The sequence below is a fragment of the Lycium ferocissimum genome, chromosome 1 (genome assembly GCF_029784015.1).
Source record: "Lycium ferocissimum isolate CSIRO_LF1 chromosome 1, AGI_CSIRO_Lferr_CH_V1, whole genome shotgun sequence".
NCBI classification, from domain to species: domain Eukaryota; kingdom Viridiplantae; phylum Streptophyta; class Magnoliopsida; order Solanales; family Solanaceae; genus Lycium; species Lycium ferocissimum.
The window spans coordinates 62,612,644-62,637,607 of NC_081342.1; the positions used below are offsets into that span (position 1 = coordinate 62,612,644).

General features: G+C 34.1%; 1 protein-coding gene across 1 annotated transcript; it reads right to left on the reverse strand.

Annotated features, from left to right (window-relative positions):
• Positions 1-7,313: 7,313 nt before the first annotated feature.
• On the reverse strand, positions 7,314-8,890 carry LOC132066086 (CENP-B homolog protein 2-like). The gene is given in 4 exon segments (XM_059459476.1): positions 7,314-7,349; positions 7,351-7,478; positions 7,481-8,782; positions 8,785-8,890. Coding segments are annotated over 4 exon segments (1,560 nt in total). The 5' UTR covers positions 8,879-8,890.
• Positions 8,891-24,964: the final 16,074 nt, after the last annotated feature.

The following is a 24,964-nucleotide window of genomic DNA, read 5'->3' on the forward strand; positions in this document are numbered from 1 at the left end:
AAACTGCACTAAATCAATAAATTAAGTCACACTGGAAAAAAAAATCCGGCTAGTGATTTAATTTGATTTTCTTTGGTATTAAAAATAAAATCGGACCTTCAATAAACTTTATTTGCTACATTAACTAAAAAAATAAAATCGAGATCAAATCAATCCGATTTTATATACATACATTTTGCACAAAAAAAGTATACATATTATTTTTTATATAATCTATTTTGTAAATATTTCTTTAACTTTGTCATAATATTTATTTTTTAATATTTTAACACCATATGTTTGGGCTTGCAATTTTAACTCGTTATCCGTATATATTAACTTAAATGAAGTCCAAACCAAAATCAATTTTTTTTCCATGTATATTAACTTGAATGAAACCATAATGCTCCCTAGGAGAAAGCCATCCATTTTAATCAAACTTTCTCGTGTATATAAAGTTGATGAAGTTAGAAAGAAATCAACTTCTAAAGTTGACATCAAAATTTTCTCATTTTTGTGGCATAGTGGCCGATAGTTATGTGTATAACTGATTATTATGAATTGAATTGGGTATGATTGTATGAAATAGTGCAGCATTACATTGTATTTCACAAAAATCAAACAAATTTGTTGTAAAATATTTTACATCAAATCACAAAAAAACACCTAAAAATTCGAAAAATCAAAATACTAGGAGGAAAAATTGAAAATAATTTTTTGGACTTTTATGGATTTGATTTGATTTATAGACATGAAAAACTAATAGAATTGACTTGGTTTGATAATTAAAAAATCTGAATTAACCCGACAGTGCCATTTGTTGGAAGGAAACTCTACAAGCTATAGTTGCTTTGTCCGCAATAGAAGATGAATATATATACGGCAGCAACAAAAGCAGTGATTGCGAGGTTTAGTTTAGAAGGTTTAAAATTCACCTTAATTTTCATTACCGGGTTAAGATGAATTTGACACTGCATCAGCTATGGTGGTATCCAATGAAATCTCAATGACTTTCTAGTGAGGAAAAAATGATAACGAAAGGGCACGTGTGTATTTCATGATAAAAACACAATTAGACAGACTTGACCACAGAGAAATTTAAAGCTGAACAAAAGCATCCACAAAGTTAATTCACTTTTTTATGGAATGAAGTCATGAACAGTGAATAGCTCGTCATGCATGGCTATCCAGTCTTACAAGTTACAGCTTTGATTTCTCGACAATTAGGGAAAAGGGTCAAAAAATACTACTTTATTTTAGAAAAAAGGCTAAAAATATTCTTCGAATTTATTTTAGATTAAAAATACTCTTCTCATCTTTAAAGTTTTCAAATATACCCCTGTCTTCACAGAAATTATCCCCTAAATAACTTGAAATCCTTTTTTAAACCCGCTCCATCATTTAAACCCGACCCAACTAAATAATAACCAATAAAATCCCCTTATTCGCCCAATACGTAGGTATGAAGTTTGAGGGAATAAGGGGATCTTATGGGTTATTATTTAGTTGGATCGGGTTTAAATGATGGAGCGGATTTAAAAAATAATTTCGAGTTATTTTGGGAGATAATTTCCATCAAAACAGGGGTATATTTGAAAACTTTAAGGACGGGAGGGGTATTTTTGACCCAAAATAACTTCGAAAGATATTTTTAGCCCTTTTTCCAAAGTAGAGGGGTACTTTTGTCCCTTTTCCCATTAATTAATCGCTCACACATGTAATTACTGTTCATCATAGTCGCATATGTATAGTTTATATTTGACATGTTAATATTGTTTGTTAGAGTGTGCATTGCGTATCAATGAGGTCGCGTTCGAGCAAAATGGATCTCTTAAATGCAAAGGTAAAACGATAATGTCTGATAAACTTATGGTCCGGCCATCTTCCACGCATACGGGAGGCAGTGTCTGCAATTTCTTAGCTTTTAGAGTGTCCATGGCGCATACTAGTGTCAAATTAATACTCCCTCTATTCAATTTATGTATTTTGGTTCGGAGCATGACAATCAAACTAGTTATTACTCATTTTTAGTGTGAATTTAAACATGTAATTTTCAGCTTTTTTGATTTATTTTTTTCCACATTTAGAAATCACATAAAAAGTTCTATAATAGTTAACAATTCAAAATATTTAAAAAAATTTATGATACAAAAATATATTCTTTGACTCTTCAAATAATAACTAGGATACATACAAATTAGAATAAAGAAATACTTACTTTGCATTATTATTCAAGTAGCGTCAACCAATTTTTTTTTTTCGTATATATATATATATATATGTATTAATGTATGTATATGTATATGTATATTCACACAACTGCACGGGCGCGCACACACATATATATAAACTTAACCTTTCTGTCATAGCAATGTTGGATGTCAATTTTGATCCTAAGTGTCTCCGCCACTGAGACGTTTATACAACATAATATTACTCCATACGTTTATATGAAAGTGTTTCACTGATATTGAGTTAAGAAAAAAACTTTTGATAAGTAAGTCAAATATATTAAAGTACCAAAATTATCTTTTTAAATTAGTAATGGTGGTAGTTATGTTCCACACGTCATTTCGTTTCTCTCTTAGTATAACATGAATTCTATATCAAGCGGTCCTAACAAGTTATGTCATTAATTAAGTCTACTATAGATACGTTAAGATTAAATAGTTCTGCAAAATTTGGGGTGAGTTCAAGCAAATTAAAGGGTTAATTAAACAAATTTCTACTAGAGATTATAGAAGTTTCTTGTTAGGGTTTTGCCCTGATTTTCTATCATAATTATAATTCATTTCTTGGTGGAAAAGATCTCTTCCATATTTGACTAATACTTTCTTGGAGGAAAAGTTTTGTATTTCTATAAATTGAGATTTCTTCCTTCACACAAAAAAAGAAGATCCACAATGATGTAATAAGTGAGCTTGTTTAGGGGAGATTATTCTCCCAATAGGTTTTATGCTTTTTATATTAGTTTTCACTATATGTAGGTCAATTGATCAAATCATATCAAATATTATGTTTCTTTTAGTATAGTTTCTTTATCGTCTGATTTATCGTCATCAAGGTTTGCAATTGATAACTTCCGCATGACGCCCTGTTATTTTGATCATAACAGTTCCTTTCGTGGTATTTGAAGGTACATATATAAGTGCTGTATTAATTGACAAATTTGTTCCTTAATTTTAATTTTCTCTACCATTTTTTCTTTTCATGTTCTAATGCCCGCACCTCTAGATAATTTTGGAATCTTTTTGTTTATTCGGACGAATTTTAACACTTGAAGTGCATTTTAAATTGTGATCCTAATTATTAAATTAATCCACGATAAAAAAAAAGTTGTAATTCACAAGCTCTACTCTTATGCTCCCTCCGTCTCAATTTATTGTGATATAGTTTGACTAGACATGAATTTTAAGAAAGAAAGGAAGATTTTAAAAATTTGTGGTCTAAAACAAGTCATGGATATTTGTGTCACTGTAAATCATTTCATTAAGGATAAAAGGGGAAGTTGTAAGTTAAATTATTTTTAAATATAAAAATGAATCATTTTTTTTTAAACAGACTAAGAAGGAACGTGTATCACATAGATTGAGACATAAAGAGTAATAAATAACAAAAGAATATAAAAAGAAAAGAAAAAGCATAAGACCGCTAATTACTTTAGCTATTGACTGAACCACATCTCCCCACGCTTAACATTATTGAGTAGTCATGGATGAGGAAAACGACTTGCCAAGACAAATATCCTTTTGTGTGCACGAATTCTGGTCCAAATTTCAAGGGAAAACAGAAATGAAAAAGCATTTTTTTTTTGAAAAAAAAAGGATGAAAATCATTTTCGCCCCCTAACTTTGTTTTAAAAATCAAACTCCCTCTTAACTATGAACAATAGTCATTCTCCCCCCTTTCTCTAATGCAATTTCTTTTTTACCCTTGACATTTTCACTCCACCATCTATGTAATATCTTTTATATTATATAAAATTTATTATTGTATCCTAGGTATGTATAGTTTTTATTTTATTTTATTGAAATTCATATTATAAGTAGAATAATCCTTTTATGAATTTTTCACAAAATTTAATATTACTTTTTATGATTGATATTTTAATATTACATGGATTAAGTATAAATTATGTATGTACACGCATGCGCCCACGCGCGCACACATATTACCTATTACACACACACACACACACACGCACATATATATATATATATATATATATATATACACACATGTATACTTAAGTTTCACTTTTCTCTTATTCTCTGTTGTCAATATGCAAACGAGTTTTGGTTGTCATTAATTAATGGAATATTTTAAATTATAATTTAAAATTCATTTATAATATAAATAGATAATCTTTTAGGAATTTGTTATAGAATATACCTCTATTTTTATTAATTATTTTGTATTACCTGCATTGAAATATATTTATAAAGTTATTATTGCCTGTTATTTATACTTGTATAACTAGATATCAGAATATTGATTATGATTAATAAAAAATTCTTATTCTTCTCATTTATTTCATTACAGAATGACATCAAATTATATACTTAACTAGTATTTCTCACTATCTTTTTCTATCTCAAAAATAATATTTAATTTTCTTAAAGAAAATTTGTTACATAGATTAAAGAGATTAAAAAAAACCATGATTTTAAAGAAGTAAAAGAAAAAGAAAGACAAGTTGATAATGTAAGGGTAGAATAGGAATTTAAGAAAGTCAATTAGCATAAAAGGGGGAGAATGACTATTGTTCAAAGTTGAGGGGGGAGTTTGATTTTTAAAGCAAAGTTGGGGGTGAAAATGATTTTCACCCGGAAAAAAAAAAAAAAAAAACTTAACAAGAGGCATAATACATGAATAGATCCTCAGACTTGACCTCAACCGGCAAGTAAGCCCTCCAACTTTGGGTGTCATAGATAAGTGGCTAGATATCTCGACTTGTCTCCATTTTGTCAGTTATCATTTAGACACCTCCAAAATTTATATGTCACGTCGACGTTTGTGTTTACGTCAACTTTATACTGATTGAAATACTTATCTTATGCACCTAAAGTTGGAGAGTATCTTTATGCCAAATGGCGCCAAGTTTGAGGATCTATTTATGTATTTTATCCATCTTTTTGCCTTTGGTGCCTTTGGTTCGGAAATAACTACTATGAAGAGAACAATCACATTAAACGATTAGAATTGACTAATGCAAATGAACTTATATACGGTTTAATTTCTTGCTGGCTTTGATGTGATGCATCCTCTTAGTTCCTCATTATTTTGAAATAGTGATTTTGGTAAAGCAATTTTTTGTTAAATAGAACATGACAATATTTTTTTACAGAAAAATAAGTCAGTATTGGAAATACATGTCTCTTAGCTTAAAAAAGATTTTAGTGGGATAGTATAAATTAGTACTCAAATACATAGAGTCAACTTTGACCAAAATTAAACCATCAAAATCCAGTAATCAGGAGCTTAAGATGTAATGAATAGGTTAAATTATATACCGCATGAAATACCTAGCCAACCATCTGCTTGGACTTTTCTTGTCCAAATTTATCACCAGTAGTTACGGCCTATTTTTTGAACAGTGTATATAGAATTAATATGCCCAAATATCTGGTTCAGAATAATAATGAGGGATACTGCTAGTTCTTGTACAAGGACGATCAGAAAATTAACAAGAATTACTTAATTTAGTTATTTGTTTTATTGTTTATTTTCTATTCTGTGGCAAAATGAAAAAATTATCAAATGATCGATAAATCATCATTCTTTAAAAAATTATGGATTTAAAAAAACAAAAATAACATTAATTTCCCCCCACACCAAAAAAAATGCTAACTTTATAGATCTAGCGAAGAGGCTTTTGATATCATTTCAATTTTCAGATCGAGTAAATATATGACTATGTTGTTGGGTAAATCAGCCTAAAGATACTCTCAACATGATGTTATATTATTCATTTTGGGTCAAGCCCGCTATATGCGGAAAAATTAGGATTTACAACTATACGAATCTAAGACCGACGCATGGAAGGGATGGACCAAATGTAACTTAGCAAAGGTGACCGAGCACTGTTTACATATCTGTTCGAGGAAGCCTATCACACTTGCCAAGAGACCGAGATCATAATGTAGGCTCGCCAAGACACGGAACGTGCGACCATGACCGAGGGAGCAGCCGGTCAGGGTAAGTCTCAGGAACTGCCAACCCAAGAAATCCGGAAATCTCTCCTGAAGAATCTCAACTGTACTGGAGACGTGCACAAACTGATCAACAAAGTACTGCTTTGAGCTCGGAGTTACTTTGATTAGGTTATGCTATAAAACTCCCCTTCCCCTCATTTGTAAGGGAATACAACTATAGTTTTTATTCCATTGTCATCTTTACCTCTCAAATTTTCAAGCTCTCTTTCAGACGACAACCTCGGAGCCACTTTAATAAGCATTTCTTACTTTGCTCTGTTTAACTACTTGGCTCATTATTATTTGTGTATTATTCAACATTGCTTTCCACAGAGTGAGTTAGCGTCATTTATTTCATTATTTGGTCAAACATCACCTGTTTGTCCTGAAACCACTATACAAATTCAGTTATTACTCTGAATTACGAATTTAGGGGTAAACACCCACACAGTTTTTCTCAAAGGCCTCGCGCCCATTAAGAGATCCTACATCTTATATGTAACTTTCTAATTTTTTCAGCTACCAATGTTAGACTTTGTTCGCACACTCAAATAGACTGTCCCAAACTTTAAGGGTTTTTGTGAAATTAACCATTTTTTTTGTTCCAAACCAATAAAATATCGAGTACAAGATAGTAATGAACCCCATAAATGGTTAGCGTACCTAGGAATACAAGTGAGCTGATCTAACCTCTATTGGGCTCCAATGAATTGTTGCCATGCAGTACGATAATGATAATGAAGCATTTAATTCACTCACCTGTCTCGTGTGTGCGCATGATGTTACAAAGGTTGTTTTAACAAGTTATGTTAAATGAGTTACTCCGACCATATTTGACTGAATACGAAATTTTAGGAGAAAATTTAAATATGAACTAATTAAAGCAGGTCATATATATATATATATATATATATATATATATATATATATATATATATATATATATATATATGAATTTCTCTAAATTAATACTCGGTAAATTAATAAACTCTCTAAGATAATATTTTTTCCGGTCCTGACTTGGGCCAGTGAAAATAATTACCGATTTCAATAAGATAATATATTTTCGGATGATCCCTATATAAATATATGGTCCCATTAATAGTATAAATTAATAATTCTTTAAAATTACAAAAATATCTAAGCCAATTTAGTGAAATATGATTCTAGTGTTTTTTTGTTTTTTGTTAAAATTTAAATCTAGTTGAAGGTCATCTCTAACTTTTCTTATTGCATCCAAAAGTTTCGGTGTTGTCTTCTCGAATTGCACCAAATAATTGTGAAGAGTTCTACACACAATAAGTGCTCCTTACGAGTAACTGGTTCCAAAGGTATTGTATCGTCTTCAACTTCATCATCAACATTGTTTTCTCCGATGGTATCCACAATTTCTTCTAAGCTCTGGACCTCTGAACATGTATCATTTTCACCCGGGTACTCCAACAGGCTATTGACATCCATTTTATTGCAGTAACCGAGATCATTAATCATGACCTCAAGTTCATGAATGTCGTTTTCACAAGTGGGTTCATTTAAATTCCTTAAGGCTTCATCCCCCGAACAAATTTTGCAGTGTCGAAAACAATTTGCTATTGTCTCTTGCTGAACATTTGTCATCCAAGCCGCGATCGCAAGATTGATAGCATCCAAAACATTAATCTTTCCTGGATCGATTTGTCCCAGCTCATAGCCTTCTAATATCCTACGGTAAAATCTACTGCGATAATGCATCTTGAAAGCTCTTATTATCCCAGCATCACAAGGTTGAATTTTTGATGTCATGTTGGGTGGCAAGAAAAGCAATTCAACATTTTGTAGTCCTTCAATATTTCTTGGATGTGCTGGACAATTATCTACCACAAGAAAAATTCGTCTACTATGCATTTTGTGGTCAATCCAACGAATATATTCATCAAAAAGCACACTTGTCATCCATGCTCTTTCGTTTGCACGATAGTGACAATTCAAGCTGTTCATGTTGAGATTCTTGAAGAAACGTGGCTTTGCATATTTTCCAATAATCCATAAAGGAATTTTTTCAGATCCATCCTCATTGCAACAAATAACAACCATGAGCCTTTCTTTGTCTTGCTTTCTTCCTTCAAGTTGTTTCGTAGCAAGAGAATGACCAGCTTGTAACCTGTAAAACAAACTAGTTTCATCCATATTAAAAACATCTTTCATAGGGAACTGGTCTATTTTTTCCCTTATGGACTCCAATTTCATCTCCATGTCTTGTATATCAACCGAACCACTCTCTCCAAAATGACGAAATGACTTGATACCATGTCTTTGCTTGAATTTCTCAAGCCAACCTTGAGAAAAGTTGTGCTCAAAATCTTGTTGAGGATATAAAAGTTTCATTGTATCTCTCGCCTTCTCCAAAATTAACTCTTCGGTTATATTCACACGGTCTTGGTATTGGAGAAACCACTCATAAACAACCTTCTCCGTGTCTGGAAATTTTGCTGGCTTGTGGCGCTTGATATCCCTTCCTTTTTCTAAGTTAGCCGAAAGATACTCAGCTGATCGTTTGAGTGTGTTTGATATTGTACCTTGACTAACTTTCAAATGAAAATTTTCATCAAGCCACAACTGCAAATCTTTTTTGTGCATGTGGAATGATCTCTTTTGTACTCACATAATGCTATACGTATTTGATCTGTCATTGTTGATTTTGTGACACCTTTTAGATGAGAAGCCATTGTTGGGTACGGTTTGAAGAAATTTTCTATGTTGCTTATATAGTTTATTCTCTCACCATCATACATTGAATGTTTTTAGTAAAAATACAATGAATAATATTTGATTATTAAGAAACAATGAACATTACAATGATTTATTAATTACAATGAATAAACAAAGAACATTACAATGAATCATTTAATAACTAAAAACATTACAATGAATCATACATCATACATTGTACTTTATGTATAATGAATTTATTTTTTATATTAATTCAATAAATATGATACATAAATTAGTAAGATACAATGATTTTGATGTAATCAAAATTAACCTTCATTAAATCTCGAAAACACTCTTTAAGTTAATAAATATTAATTTATCGATTAAATAATACCTCTACAAAATAATAATATTTCATGGTCCCGACAATATTAATTTAGAGAGGTTCTACTGTATATATCAGTATGCGGTCTACGCACACATATGGCTTTTGAGTCTTGTGTTGCCATCTATTTCATTAAGCGCTTTTGGGGGTGAGACATGGTATTATAGGGTCCCATGCATCGATGACGAGTATTATACATATATATGCCTTGGCATTATGATTTAAATGCGTGCATGTATAATATTTATAATATAACGTAGTATGCAATTTCTTGAGCACTATGATTATTTTATAAGACTTGTTATAAGGGTACGATATACAGGGGGTTGTATCGAAAATTTTATTAGATTCTTTTGATTCACGACTCTCTGCTTTCTTGCAGACGTTGAAGTTGATACTATCGGGGACACTTAGTTGCTATTCTATTTCATTATTTGTTGAGGTGAGTTGTTCACCGACTCTGTGAAGGCTAGAAACTTATCTTTTATTTTCTATTTTCTTTGGGGTTGTGTACAAAAGCTTTATAATAATATGATATTAGATGCTTCATATTGTATTTATGGATTTTAAACTGTTATTTAGCAACTTTAATATTTTATTCCGATGTGATAATATGGAGAATATAAGTGCTTAGTCTTGCGATTTTCTTATAAATAATTAGTACTTGATGTTAACGGTCTACTTAATAAAATTAGGTGCGTGCTCATCGGTAAGTACCGATTACGACTTTCGAATTTAGATCATGACAAACACAATTTCACTAAAGTTTAATCAGAAAGCTGTTGGACCATCATTGGTTCCAGTTGTTTTATTTTTGACCAAATAAGAGTCTTGATTGGACCATAATTCATTGGATGATTGATATTGCCTTCCCTTCTCCCCCTTGTTGTTATAATGCTTAGACAAAATAGTCATTTTACTTTAAAAAGGTACGTTTGAATTATTTAATAGAGTAGCTTAGTCTGATAGGTTTGATTTTGTAATTCGTTACAAATGTTATTTCAGTTATATGATTCTTCTCGCATAAAATTAGTAAAAATTAATATAAGACTGTTAAGAGTCCCACATCGGTGGGTTAAAGGGTACATGATCTCCTTATATAGACTTGAACAATCCTCCCTAGCCTACGATTTTTAAGGCTGAAGTAGGGCCACGATTCATTCTTTGGCATCGTGAGCGCGCCGCACCTAATTCATCGTTTCCGACGTTTGACCCCCATATTAAAATTCGTTAAAATTGCTCATGCACTCGTATGTCCGCACTTCGGGCGTGAGGCGGGAAGGGCTAAGAGTCCCACATCACGGGTACAGTGGGACATACTCTCCTTATATGGATTTGGGCAATCCTCCCTTCATGGGCTAGCTTTTGGGATTGAGTTAGACTGAAGATCCATTCTTTAGCAAAGAAATCTAAAAAATAAAATATGAAGAATCTTCTAAAACCATTTTCTTCTGTTCAAATTATAATTTATTTCTCGATCTTTTAGGTACTCGCTCCAACGTTGATGTGACATCAGTCAAACAAATCATGCCAAACCTACGCCTATCTCAGATAAGCTATGGTTCATCTATTTATTCATTTATTTTTGTGAATTGTCACCGGCATTAGGAAGAGTTTAGCTTTCTAAATGGTTGGCATGTCGTAAGTTGTAAGGGGTCATTTGATACGCGGACTAAATTATCCCAGGATTATAATTCCGGGAATAATTTATCCCATCTGGGAGATGGAATAAAATAATCCCAAGGTTAGTGGGATAAGGTGGGATATCCCATCCTTAAGATTGTGCTTCATTTTATACTCTGTTTGGTAGAAGTATAAATTTTATCCTAGCATAAACCTTCTACCAAACACGGTACAAAATTAATACCAAAATTAGTCCTAGAGTATCCCAGCTTATACCATGTACCAAACGACTGTAACAGCCCAGGCCACCACTTGTAGAAATTGTCCGCTTTGGAGCCTTCGTCCCTCACTTCGCTTTAAAACGCGGCTTCTGGGTGAGTAGGTATCCAAGCACTTATAAAACACTCTTCGTTCTCCTCCCCCAACCGACGTGGGATTCTGCCTAAACCGATGTGGGATTCGCCAAGGCAAGCCTTACGCTCACCGCCCCTTGGGACTCACCGTCCTCGCTGAGGTTTGCCCCACCACCGGGTTTGCCCCACCACCGGCCTCGGCACCTAGCCTTCGATACCAACCGCAACATCCTGTGCCACCGCTTGTAGAATTGTCCGCTTGGAGCCTTCGCCCTCACGGTTTTAAAACGCGTCTATAAGGGAGAGGTATCCAAGCACTTATAAAGCACTCTTCGTTCTCCTCCCCAATCAATGTGGGATTCGCCTAAGGCAAGCCTTGCACTCCAAGCTTTGTCACGCCCCGAACCTGGGCCTGGACGTAACACGGCACCCGATGCCTGATTGCATGAGACCGAGCGAACCAACTGGCTGGCTGAATCAACATGTGATATCAAAAACATAACTGAATGTGGAAACAACTAAATACATGCTGATATACTAAAGGTCTGACTAAAATCATAATGTGGAAATACTTAGACAATCTGAAATATCTGAACGTAGCCAACATGGCTTAAACCAAAACAATCCGAACAACCGCCAACAAGGCTAACATAATAAATATCTGATCGTTCCCCGAATCGTGTCTATGAAGCCTCTAAGAATACCGAATAATAGAGTCAAGCCATAAACTGAAATAACTAGATAGCTGACAACGCCCCCAAGGAATTTGGGGCTCACCAAAGAGCTGATACGTGCACTCCTAAAGAGCTGAGTCATCAACCTGTATATCGTTACCCCCAAGCAATAAAAAGGGACATCAGCACATTTGAATTGTACTGGTATGTAAAGCAACTGAAGCAATAAAATACTGAAACTGAAACTGATAACTCAGAATCGTAATAACAAGAAGTAGAGATATGAATACTCCCCGCTTTGTATCTCGAATCATCCGTATTATCTCGTGTTTGTATATGCGGGGCCCAATAATAAATGCACGCTATGGCCTCGGCCTAGTAGTGCGCTACCAATGGCCTTGGCCATGTATACGTATACACAAGATCGTGCCGTGCCCTTGGGCAAAATACATATGTTTAATTATGGTTAATTAATAAGGATCGAGACCATAACAACAATGAACAATGCCGAATCGAAATAGACATACTGGGATCGAATGAAACACCGATCAAGCTTCGAGCATAACAATTTCTAGATCGAGACTCATGTGGTAACAATACATAAGTCTATAAAGATTACGTCGAGTTCATGATATTCAAATTAACAACCATGAACGAATTCTTTTTAACTCGCAACCCTAGAAGATAACAGCCTCTACAACAACATATCATAAAACAAAGGCTAAACCGTATTCTCGAGTCAAATTAATGCGACAAGTATGAAGCACGAGGCGAGGAGAATCATGAACATTCCCTAACGTAGATAGTTAGCCTCACATACCTTAATTCCACCTTTGAGCATAATACAATGTTCGTCAACCCTTTCAACTTTGATCTATATCAATACAAGTCAAAGGGATTCTATATTAGCAATAATATTCATGCTTTGGTCATCTAAGCATTTTATCAAACACTTAGTGGGCATAAAGCTCCACAATCTCCATTAATGGTGTTTCTTCACCCAATTCCCATTCTATTACTTCTCAGTGTGATTCTAAAATCTTAATTAGGTGTAATTAACATCATTCTCCATCACCCATATCATTATAACAATCTCAAGTCAATGTAAATCCAAAACCCTACTATAGTTCGTGTAATTCTCTTTGCTAAACCCATTTACTATTCTCCCAAGAACTCATCAATTCACTATTATGAATGATTAGAGTGTAGAAGCATTACCTTTTTGACGTTCAATCCTCTTGAATTCGAGTTCTAGGGTTTCCACGCTCAACAATAATGTTCCACTCACAACTCTATCGATTGGAAGGGTTTACTCAAGTTAGAAAGGGAGTAGGGACTTGAATTCAATCTAGAATCATGATAAAACTTACCTTGAAGGGTTCTTGAGGCTTGGGACTTGTTACCTCTGACTTTAGGGTGATTTTTCGTGACTAGGGGTGTTAGGGAAATAAACCCCAAGCTTAAATATAACTTAAAATGCGAAATCCCGACTTTTGACCCGAAACCTGACCTGTTATGCGATGGGCCCGCACCGCACATGCAGCGCATGACCCCCTGCAGGTCAATATTCAGAGAGGATGTTTTTTTGCGATCGGCCCGCGACGCGGGGTCATTGCACGCGCCCTCACGCGCCCCGAAAAGCGATGTGTGTCGGTTCTATGTAGTGTTCGGTAAAATGGACATAACTTCTTGTATAGAGCTCTGTTTGGGCTCCACAATATACCTTTGGAAAGATATTTCAAAGGGATACAACTTTTATGTTTTAAGTTTCCTCAAATTCCCAATGGATTTTCACGAAATTTGACTGGAAGGCAGACATATCAAAAACTTAGCCGATTTTATAGAATTTTAAGTGCCTTACTATTAGCCATATTGAGATGATCATATCTCCTTGCTCCTATCTCTCATTGGCCTGGTCCATATATCGTTAGAAAGGTATTTCTACATACTACAACTTTCATTAAGGGTACTTTCCCAAATTCCCAACTAATCAAGGAGTTATGGCTGCCCGAAATAGGCCTATCAACCATTTTCGCAAAACGTTTAAACCTTCAGTTTTTCCACTAAAACTCTAATGATATGAGTCTAACCTTAGTTCCAAGATACGGGGTGTTACAACGACCCCTAAAGATATATGTCTATAGGAAAGGTTAATGTATTTTTTATGTGTAATTATTTGATATTCGGAATTTACTAGACAAACTAATTCATATTCGCGTTATGTAAGACTCATAAAAGGGAAATTACTCTCTATCAGAAGTTTTTCTATTTTCAGGGCTCGAACTAAGATCGTTGACTAAAAATGGAGGGATCTCATCAGCAGGACTAGAATTTTTATTAAGGTGTGTAAAAATATGAAAAAGTAAACTCACAAAGAAAGTAAGGGAAGTCAACACATAATATATATACATAATCTTTTTTTTCCTTACACTATATAATTTTCCAAAGATAGAGGAGTCAGTCGACACCCTTTAAAAATAATACATATAGCTCCGCCATTAGTTTAGATCTCATCAATCCCACGACGCTCTTTTAAAGAAAGGGCCAATGTAAAAGCCCAAGTGTATGCAATCTAATGACAATTGACCTTTGTATGAGAGTCTCCACTATCAAGAGGGTCTGTGTTTAATTTGAATTTCCAAGTGATTCTAGTAACTTATTCTCGTCATTGGAAAGAGAACTTTTGACACTTAGTTTCTGCAAATTAAAGGCTGTTTTACAATGTAGTTAATTTTGGAGCAATAGATTAATATTATTAATGAAATTTGTCAAGCCTCTTAGGACTTTCGAAGTGGAAAGAGACTGTCATGCAAATTAAGAAACGGAAAAGGCTTAAATATGTCATCGAACTATCGGAAAAGACTCATTTATGCCGTTCATCAATAGTTTGGCTCATTTATGCCATCGCTGTTACCAAAATGGCTCATCTATGCCATTTTTCATTAATGCCGGTTGTACAATACCAGCTATGACACTTGGCCTCCAATTAAAGGTCCACGTCGTTTAACTAAACCGGCACAAATTAAATATGAAATTAAACTAAAACCCGACCCATAAATTTGTGCTGGTTTAATTAAACGACGGTACCTCTAATTGGAGGCCAAATATCATATCTGGTATTGTAAAACCGGCGTTAATGAAAAATGGCATGAATGAGCCATTTTGGTAATGACGATGGCATAAATGAGCCAAACTATTAATGAGTGGCATAAATGAACAATTTTCGATAGTTCGATGACATATTTGAGCCTTTTCCATTAAGAAAATAATACTCCAATTTAATAGAGGGAGTACGTAGTACGACGTGTTAAGAGCTTGTGAAAAGTTGAATCCATAATTTATAAATTAAAAATCAGATTTTGCACCATATTAATAAAAAATGCCATATTATTGCTGCTTTTTCGAACGCTATGCGGCCGCAGATTGGGTGTTTTGGGTAGGGCTGCTTATAGGGCGGATTGGGTGGATAATTACGCTTAACGGTTCGGCTTAACGGTTATCGGTTTTTAAAAATACTAATCCGCTAGCCAACCTATAAGATATCGGTTAGTTGGGTATCGGGTTGACAATTAGCGGGCAGTTATCGGGCGGTGTATTGGTTAAATCTACGAGAAAATGAAAGATAAAATCACATGTAGTCAAGAAAAATTATCTGTCTTTAAAGTGACTTAAAATGTAATAGTTTCATCTTATTTTACACTGTTTAGGTTGTGAAAGAAGATACTGATTTACCTTTAAAAAATGGATAGGAATATAACTAAAAAGATTGACGTCGTGGATTCGATATTTGTATAAAGAATGCAGCAAGTTAATCCATTTTTCCAAGAAAGTTAGCAAACCATAACATAGGCAAACAAGAAACAGTGAATGAATTAATTGATAGAAAATAAACAGCTTTCACAATTAACAGAAACAGAGATACATATTTTAGGTTGGGGCTTTAGCTTTAGATTTACAAATTACAATCACAATACAAATTTTATATGTTAGGGCTAAAAATATAAATATGATAAATTCTTAACGGGTTAACGGTTTACCTGATAAGAAAATTGAGTAATCCGCCCCCGCTCTGATAAGCCGTTAATTATAAAATTTTAATCCATTCCCCAGCCTCTAATCCGATAACCCAATACTAATAAGCCAATAAGCAACTTTTGCGGTTGGGTTATCGGTAACAGTTCGGTTTTGAACATTCCTAGTTTTGGGTATGCTACAATCATTTTTCAGGAAAACATTTCTATATATCAGTAAGCCAGTTTTTTTATGTTTCTTTCAGAACTTCTCTTAAGAAAATTATTTTTCACCAAAAGCGAAAATATAAAATGTAAATACCATCAAAATGCTTTCTGATTTGATATTATTGTATATTATTATTTTTAGTGTTATTATTAAGATATAACTTTTTTTAATTCACCAACTAAACATTAAAAACATTTTTCAAAAACACATTCTGACTTTCATCATGTGAACACACTCACATATAAGTAATAAAAATAATTACTATGTAAATAGGTCAGCTTTTTTAAATATATATATTATATATAGTATTCCCTTGAAACAAGTTGAAGATTCAACTTAACCATTAAGGGGGTTCAAAATTTCCTTAAGGTCGTAGGTTCAATTCCTACACGAGACATACTACTCCCTCCGTCCTAAAAAGATTTTCTTAGTTTGATTTGGCAAGACGAGTTTAAGAAATAGTGAAAGACTTTTGAAATGTGTGGTCCAAAATAAGTTTTAGATATTTGTATGGATGTAAATTATCTCATAAAGTTAAATTGTTTCTAAATATAGAAAGATGTTAATCTTTTTGGGACAGACTAAGAAGAAAAGAAAGACAATTTTTTTAGGACAGACTGAAAAGGAAAGAAAGACAATCTTTTTAGGACGGAGGGAGTATTAATTAGTGAAAAATCATGCTCCGCTACAGCCATCTCCTCTTCTATTCATTACAAAATGATATTTAGAAAGTGACGCTTCTATGTAAGTTCTAAGGTAGCAATAATGGTTCAACTTAGGCGTGGGCAAACAACCATTTTAAATTAATGATGATGGAGAAAAAGGGATACCCTAACTCTAAGTAGTGTTTTCCTTCTTCTATTTTTTTTTTTTTTTTTGGGGGTGGGGGGTGGTCTATGGTGGAGTAGTTGGGGCCTGGGGGAAGTTACTTTTCAATGTAGGGGACCATATACACCTTTAGAACTCTTCATATAATTTAGAATGATGTATATATATACACAAATAAATCAAACAAGTAATGTTACCCAACTAATTGTTGTTGCTTTTGGTTACAACACAAAAAAAATCCTCTCCAGGTTTTATGTTCTTAAAGTTTGACCTGATCTCTACCTACTACTTAGACATTATGCCATATAGAGATAACTTTCTTGTACAGTTTTACGCCACCTGCCCACCAACAAAGCTCTTTAATGACTCCACCTGATTATCTTCGCTGCATATTAATATAAGAACATTCAAGTTTCTAAAATGAATTATATTTGACAAAGTCCAAGTATTATTTCAAGCGTGTATATTTGGGCCTATGTACTAAACACAGTTTTAGTGTTGGGTAACAAAGTAACTAATAACATATTCCTAGTAACTTCTTCCTAATAACATAGTAGCTAGGTTTTGACAAAATATAATTAGAACCTTTACGAAGACAATCCACTATAATTGTAGAAATATTGTGTTAAATATTGTATTAACACTATGGTACCAAATTAAGATAACATTGAACAACTAATTATGACCAACGAACTTTGATTGGGGGTATACATGAAAATTTCAGACCCATATGAGCCTAGTTTTACATGCAATACATGAAAAAATTAAAAGGGTGCCAAATAAGTTTGTTAGATTTGTTGTTGTTTTGATAAATTAATTATTGGAGTTTGCTCTATATAATATTTGGAACTTATAGGAGTTTTTTCTTTATGATATTTGGAACTTATATTTGAAATGCGAGCTTATCCGGAGTAGATTTAGGTGTTAATCGTGTTTTAGATTGCAGAAATTTGAAGAACTTTTTTTTTTGGGCAAAAGTATTTCAGATACACATGCCTAAAAATTTTAGCTAATTTTTACTTGCACTTCAGTCATGTAAAACTGAAGTTCAGGCATACATGAAAAATTCAAACATGCATTACTCAAGCGAAAAAATCTTATGTTTCGCTTTCACAAGGCCACACTTCAGACGGGAATGTCTAAAGTTGCGTCTGAAGCGGATAAACTTGTAATTTTTTTTTTTTTAGCGAAAATTACCTAATAATACCTATTTAAGACTCTATATTACAAAACATAAGGATACTTTTCCTTATTTACAAAACATATCAACAAAATTACAAAGTATCCCTAATTTGGACTTAATGGGATACCCATGATTTTAGGCTTTTTTTAAAGGAAGAAAATCTGATTTTAAATGTGGACTTAATTCTAGGGTAGTTACCATTCAACTTCTTCTTCTTTTTAAAAATATTTCTCTCTCTCTCTCTCTCCCTCTATGATAGACACCATTTTCATGCCTAAAATCCATCTTCTCTCTTAGAATTAATTTTCAAATCAATATTACAAAGTATTTTTGATTACTAACTTGTGTATTAATTGTATATAAAAATTGATTTGTATTTTTTTTAGATATATATGATCATTATGTGTTTTGAAAATCTGTATAAATTATATAAACTGTAGTTTTAAAAAATGTTGAAAACTAATATATGTATGAAATGTGTATGGAGTCTGCTATATGTCATTTTTTAGATATAAGATATATGTGGCACAATGTGTATGAAATGCGAACAAATTCTATATCAATTAGTCTTAAAAATGTTGAAAACTGATATGTGTATGAAATGCGGATGGAATTTGGTTTGTATCAATCAGAAAACTTATTATACATATATACTTTGATCAGATTTTATATAATTTATATATACTTTATCATAATCACAATACACATACAATTTTTTTACATAATTCATATGTAGAAATTATAACGAATTTATAATGAATTTATACATATTGCATACAAAAATTAATATATATTTATTTTCTAGTGTAACTTTGTATGGAATCTGGTTTGTATCAATTATAAGTTTATTATACATATTTTTCTCAAAAATTATGCATACTTTGATTAGATTTTATACAATTATATGTACTTTATAATAATCAAAATACACATACAGTTTTTATACATATTTCATATATAAAAATTATAAGAATCTATATAGTTATACATATTGCATACAAAAATTATACATATATGTTTTTCGATGTATGAACTTTGTACATAAAAATTACCGATTATAATGGACTTTTTTGAGTAAAAGTTAGAGAAAATTAGGTAACAATATCTCTTAATTTTGAATGGGGGAGAGAAAAGTGGATGAAATAAGGAAGCAAAAGTTGGAGAAAATCAGGGAACCATATCTCTAAATTTTGAAATGGAGAGAGAAAAGTGGATAAAATGAGTCAAATGATTTCCTTAACTTATTTAATGTGTTGTATTTGCTACTTTTTAATTTACCTAATTCGTATAGATTTTGTAACAAGTCTACTGATATATTTTGTAAACTGAAAAATATCGTCATGTTCTGTAAATATACCCTCTTACCATATACATATATGTTTTTTGCCCTTTTTTTTAAATTCCGGATAAACGTTAAAAGGCGACCCCAAAAGCGGATATTTGTGCATTTCGGCCTTGTAGATGACATCGATCTTCAGATTGATAAAGTCGAATCTCCCAACTTGGACTGGCCTTTTTCTATTTCAGGTTTGTAGGCCCAAATTAAACTTAGCCCAATTGTTCAATATTTTGTGATAACTACAGGACATAACTACACAAGGTGTCTATGAGAAGTGAGAACCAAGATAATTACACATTTCTTACCTATTGTAAACTTATTTCACTTTATACCTGTTTTACTTAAGATATTTATCACCCAATATTAATTTGCTTTTATAGATCTGTTCATTGGCGAGAAAATTGAGGCAGGAAAAGTTTCGACGACTCTTCATTGATTATTTAGTAAAGAATCACTTCCAAGCAGTGTATGTAGTTTCAAATTTGAAGAAAAAATATTAAAATTTGGTGGAGATTTTGGAGTCAATTTTTAAAATTTGTTCCCATTTGGAGCTGTTTGAGTTTCTTGGAATCAAATTTTTGAGTTGAAAATAGAAGAAAAAATATTATTACCTGAAGAGTATACTGAAACAGTATACTGCAACATTATCCAAATACTACAGCAATTTATAATTTTGCTAAAGTTTAAAGTTTACTGCAATATTATACTTCAATCGAATACTGCAACAACATACAGCTCTGCAAATATATATTGCAACAACATATAACTTCGCAATAGAATACTGCAACCCAATATACTATAACTGCTATTGTAATTTCAATGGGCTATATTGTGATGGAATAATCGAAATTTCAATGGTTTCTCCTTCAAATTTCAATAATATTCATCATTCTGCAACAATATATGATTTTTTGCAGTGTATCTATAATTTTGATGTTGGAAATTTTGAAAATTATAAATTCTTGGTTGCTTCATATGAGTGCTATTATGCAAAGCTAAAATCGTGGGTATAGTCCTAATTATAAAACAAACAACAAAGGCTTGGAAAAAAATTAATGAAATCAGAAAAAGAGAAAAAAAAGAAAGATAAAGAGAACACACAGCTAAAGGCAACACATGAATATGTAACAAATATGGATATAGTCGGATAATTAAATTCACTTGCATAGGCATATGTGAATTTCTGTGATCTGAAGCTAGTTTGTGAGGTCAAACATTGAATGCAATATAAACAAGTAAAGAAGAAGAAGGGAACATTTTGTGGAAGCTTTTCTCTCAGATATTTTCAACTAACTGATACAATGGAAAGAAAATGTACTTATAGAAAATCGTGGGCTAAAGCACCTTATTCAAAATAACTAACTACCCAACTAAATATCTGATTCCCTAGTGACAACTGGCAACAGCTGGATGCCAACTGTACACTAAGGCACACGTGAGCACTTCACGCAACCGGTCAACACCCCCTTCAAGCTAGGTACTATGAAGAGATTCTTCAAGCCAGCTTGGAGATCAAGTATGTATGATGAATTCGGTAAGCCCTTTGGTCGGCACATCCGCCGGTTGTCGAGCAGCCGGGAATGTAGATGGTGGAAACTACACCTTGTCGCACTTTCTCCCGAATGAAATGGCAATCAATGTCGATGTGTTTTGTGCGTTCATGAAACACCGATTGGTCAACTGTATAGCTAACTAATCGTCGTAATAGACAGAATGGGCGATTGTAGTGACACATCCGGCTACGCAAATAAACTTGAGATCCATAACTTCGGCGACAACAAGCCAAACCGTACTCGGCCACAGGTCACCGAGCTCCTTGATATAGTGGGGTCGTTTTTCGATTTCCACGATACAAGTGAAGAGCCAAAGAACACAAAATACCACGAAGTAGATTTCTAGTATTGGGACGGATGCCCGATCGAAAGCATCACAATACGCAGTTAAATGACATGAGTCCTGTGCTAGTAGAAAAAGGCCCAAACCAGGAGCTTGTTTGATGTATTTGACGACTCTGAGTGCTGCAGCCATGTGTGAAGCCTTGGGGGATTGCATAAACTGACTCAAGACTTGGACTGCAAAGGCTATGTCTGGCCTGGTATTTGTCAAGTAAAGTTGTCGACCAATGAGTCTTTGATAACTCGGTGGGATCATCCAACATAGATCGATACGACCAAAATGTTGGTCAAACACAGCAGTAGTAAGTTTAGAATTTAACTCAATTGGTGATCCAGTAGGCTTAGCACCTGTAAGTCCATGTCTGCTATCAATTCAAGAGAATATTTTCTCTGGTGCATCACAATACCACTCTTACTCCTAGCAAGTTCAAAACCAAGGAAATACCTCAACTCCCTAAGGTCCTTGATTTTGAAATGCTATTGCGCATGTAGTCTTAGTCTCCAAAATGAGATTTTCATCATTGCCAGTGATGAGCAAGTCATCAACATAAATAAGAACAACCACCAGCTTCCCTTTGTCCCTCTTTGTCAAAAGAGAATAATCCAAACGACTTTGTGTAAAACTAGAGGAAATCAAAGTAGTAGTCAATTTTATGTTCCATTGTCTAGAGGCTTGCTTAAGTCCATAAAGTGACTTAAGCAACCTGCAAACCTTGCCTTGTGAATCTGCAAAACCCTGAGGCAAGCTCATGTACACTTCCTCATTGAGGTCTCCTTGCAAAAAAACATTAAATACATCCATCTGGTGGATCACCCGCCCTTTTGCAACAAAGAATGGAAATCACTGATCTCACAGTCACCATTTTCACCACAGGTGAAAAAGTGTCCTGATAATCAACACCTTCTCTCTGATTGAAACCTTTGGCCACTAACCTAGCTTTGAATCTTTCCACTTCCCCTGTAGATTTATATTTAACCTTATACACCCACTTGCACCCTATTGCTTTCTTCCCTTTTGGTAAATCAACCACTTCCCAAGTCTTGTTATCTTCCAAGGCTTGGATTTTAACTGCGTGCATCGGTCCACCTCTTGTCGAGCTGAACGACCTCGAGTAAGGCGCGGTTCACAAACTCGAACTTTGAGCAATAAAGTTTTGATATGAAACGGACATGCTCGCATAATCGACACCGAGCGGACAAGGATACAAGCATGATTGCATACTACTTGGAGGGACGGATGGTATCAGTGAAATCCTTCATCCATGTAGGAGGCCTTCGTCTCCTAGCATTTTCTAGGTGCTTCCGGTGCGGGAATTGCGTTAAGAATCCCCCGAACCGAACAGAAAAGGAGGAGGAGGAAACACGCGTCAAGAGGAGGGTGGCAACATGAACTTTTGGTTCAACATCCTGAGAAATTTCTGAAGCATGATCTATTATAGGGCCATCACCCTGTGCATTGGTGGCGTCAACATCAGTGGTTAAGGTATCATCATTTGAGACTGCATCAATGTGTGGGACAATTGTGGGAAAATAATCTGTGTCATCATCTGCAGATTGAGAGACATCAGATCCACTTTGTAACTTATGCTGAAATGGAAAAATGTGTTCATAAAAGGCTACATCCCTGCTAATGAAGATGGTCTTGCTACTTAGATCAAGCAGCTTATACCCCTTTTGTCTAACAAAGATAGCCAAGCAACACTGATTTAATTGCTCTAACACTAAACTTATCCCTTTTTACCAAATTGGTGGCATAACATAGGCATCCAATGAGCCTCATATGTGCAAAGGAGGGTGATTTTCTAAATAATTTTTCATAAGGTGAAACATTTCCCAAGACTGTAGATGGAATTCTATTGATCACATAAACAGCAGCACCCACACAGTCACCCTAAAATCTAGCTGGCAAATGACTTTGAAATCTGATAGCCCTTGCAGTCTCCATGATATGCCTATGTCTTATTTCCACTACTCCATTTTGTTGTGGAGTATGTGGACAAGAACTCTAGTGGATGATCCCATGCTGTCTAAACAAGTTATTGCAAGTACTATTAAAAAACTCTGAACCATTATCTGATCTAACACTCTTAACTGCCACATCAAACTAAGTCCTGATCATAACAAGCAAATCTTTGAGGATAGAGGCTACATCAGACTTAAGATGCAAAAAGAAGATCCAAGTCCATCTGGAAAAATCATCAACAACAGTGAGAAAGTAACTCATACCATCATATGTAGAAATCCTATAAGGTCCCCATACATCAAGGTGCAACAACTGAAAGGGAGAATCAACTCTACTACTACTAATAGGAAATGGCATCCTTGTTTGTCTAGCTATAGGACAGATGTCACAATGCCTTATTGCAAAAGTAGATTTATCACCAAAACTATCAATTTTCCTAAGCACACTCATTGGTACATGCCCTAGTCTTTTGTGCCATAAACACCATTTCAAATCTCGGAAAGGAGACCGTTGTTACTGCGCTGAGATTGTGCCTCGACATCTCGAGGCTTTGATGACTCCAGCATATACAATCCATCCTCTATCTTACCAGTCTCCTTCACCCTCCCAGTGAAGAGATCCTGAAAAACAAAGAAGTCAGGGAAAAAACTAGCACTGCAATTCAATTCTCTTGTCAACTTAGAGACTGACAAAAGGTTGAATTTAAAACTTCGCACACATAACACATTTCTGATAAGGTCACCTCCTGATAGTTTGCAACTTCCTGTTTGTGTAATGACAGCTGTTTCACCAGTTGGCAACTGCACTTGTCCTGTATTTCCTACTAAGTCACCAGGTTTAATCATTTTCTTATCATGAACCATATGATTTGTTGCTCTGGAATCAACTATCCAACTAGGCTTATTAATAATAGGATAAAAAACAGGATTACCTGCCATGTGAGCACTAGGAGTTTGTCCAAAGAAAGAACATCTCCATCACGGTTGTGTCAAAAGCATAGTCATGATCTTCTCATATTTCTCTGGAGTAAGTGATTTGTTCAATAGGGTATGCAACTTCTCATGTTGATCTGAAGTGAACTGCTGTCTCATGCCTCCCATTTGCCCTGGTAAATTTCCCATGTGTCCTGCTATATGGCCTGAGTGCTGCATGTTCCCCATATGACTTGGAGAATACATGTTCCCCATATGACCTGAGTGATACATTCCTCCCATGTATCCAGGATGATAATGGTGAGGATAGACACTGCTTCCTTCACCATGTGGAGCACCTGATATGACGCGTTCACCCTTTTTTCCCTTTGAAATGGGAGGATAGCTAGATAAGTCTATAGCGGTTGTCTCGAACATGACCTTTGTTTTTGCAATAGTCACAATACATCAACTTATAGCATGTGTCTCTAGTATGTCCCTTCATCTGGCAATAATCACAAAAAACATTAGGATTCCTCTTTGGTTTGGACTGAGCAAGCCTATAGGCATTGGTAAACAATTTCGTAGGATCAGAAACTTCTCCTAAAATTGTATGTCCTCCTGAGATCATTTTTTGACTCTCATCTTGTGCTATCATAGCATAAGCTTGATTCACGCTGGGAGTCGGTGACATCAAGAGAATATGA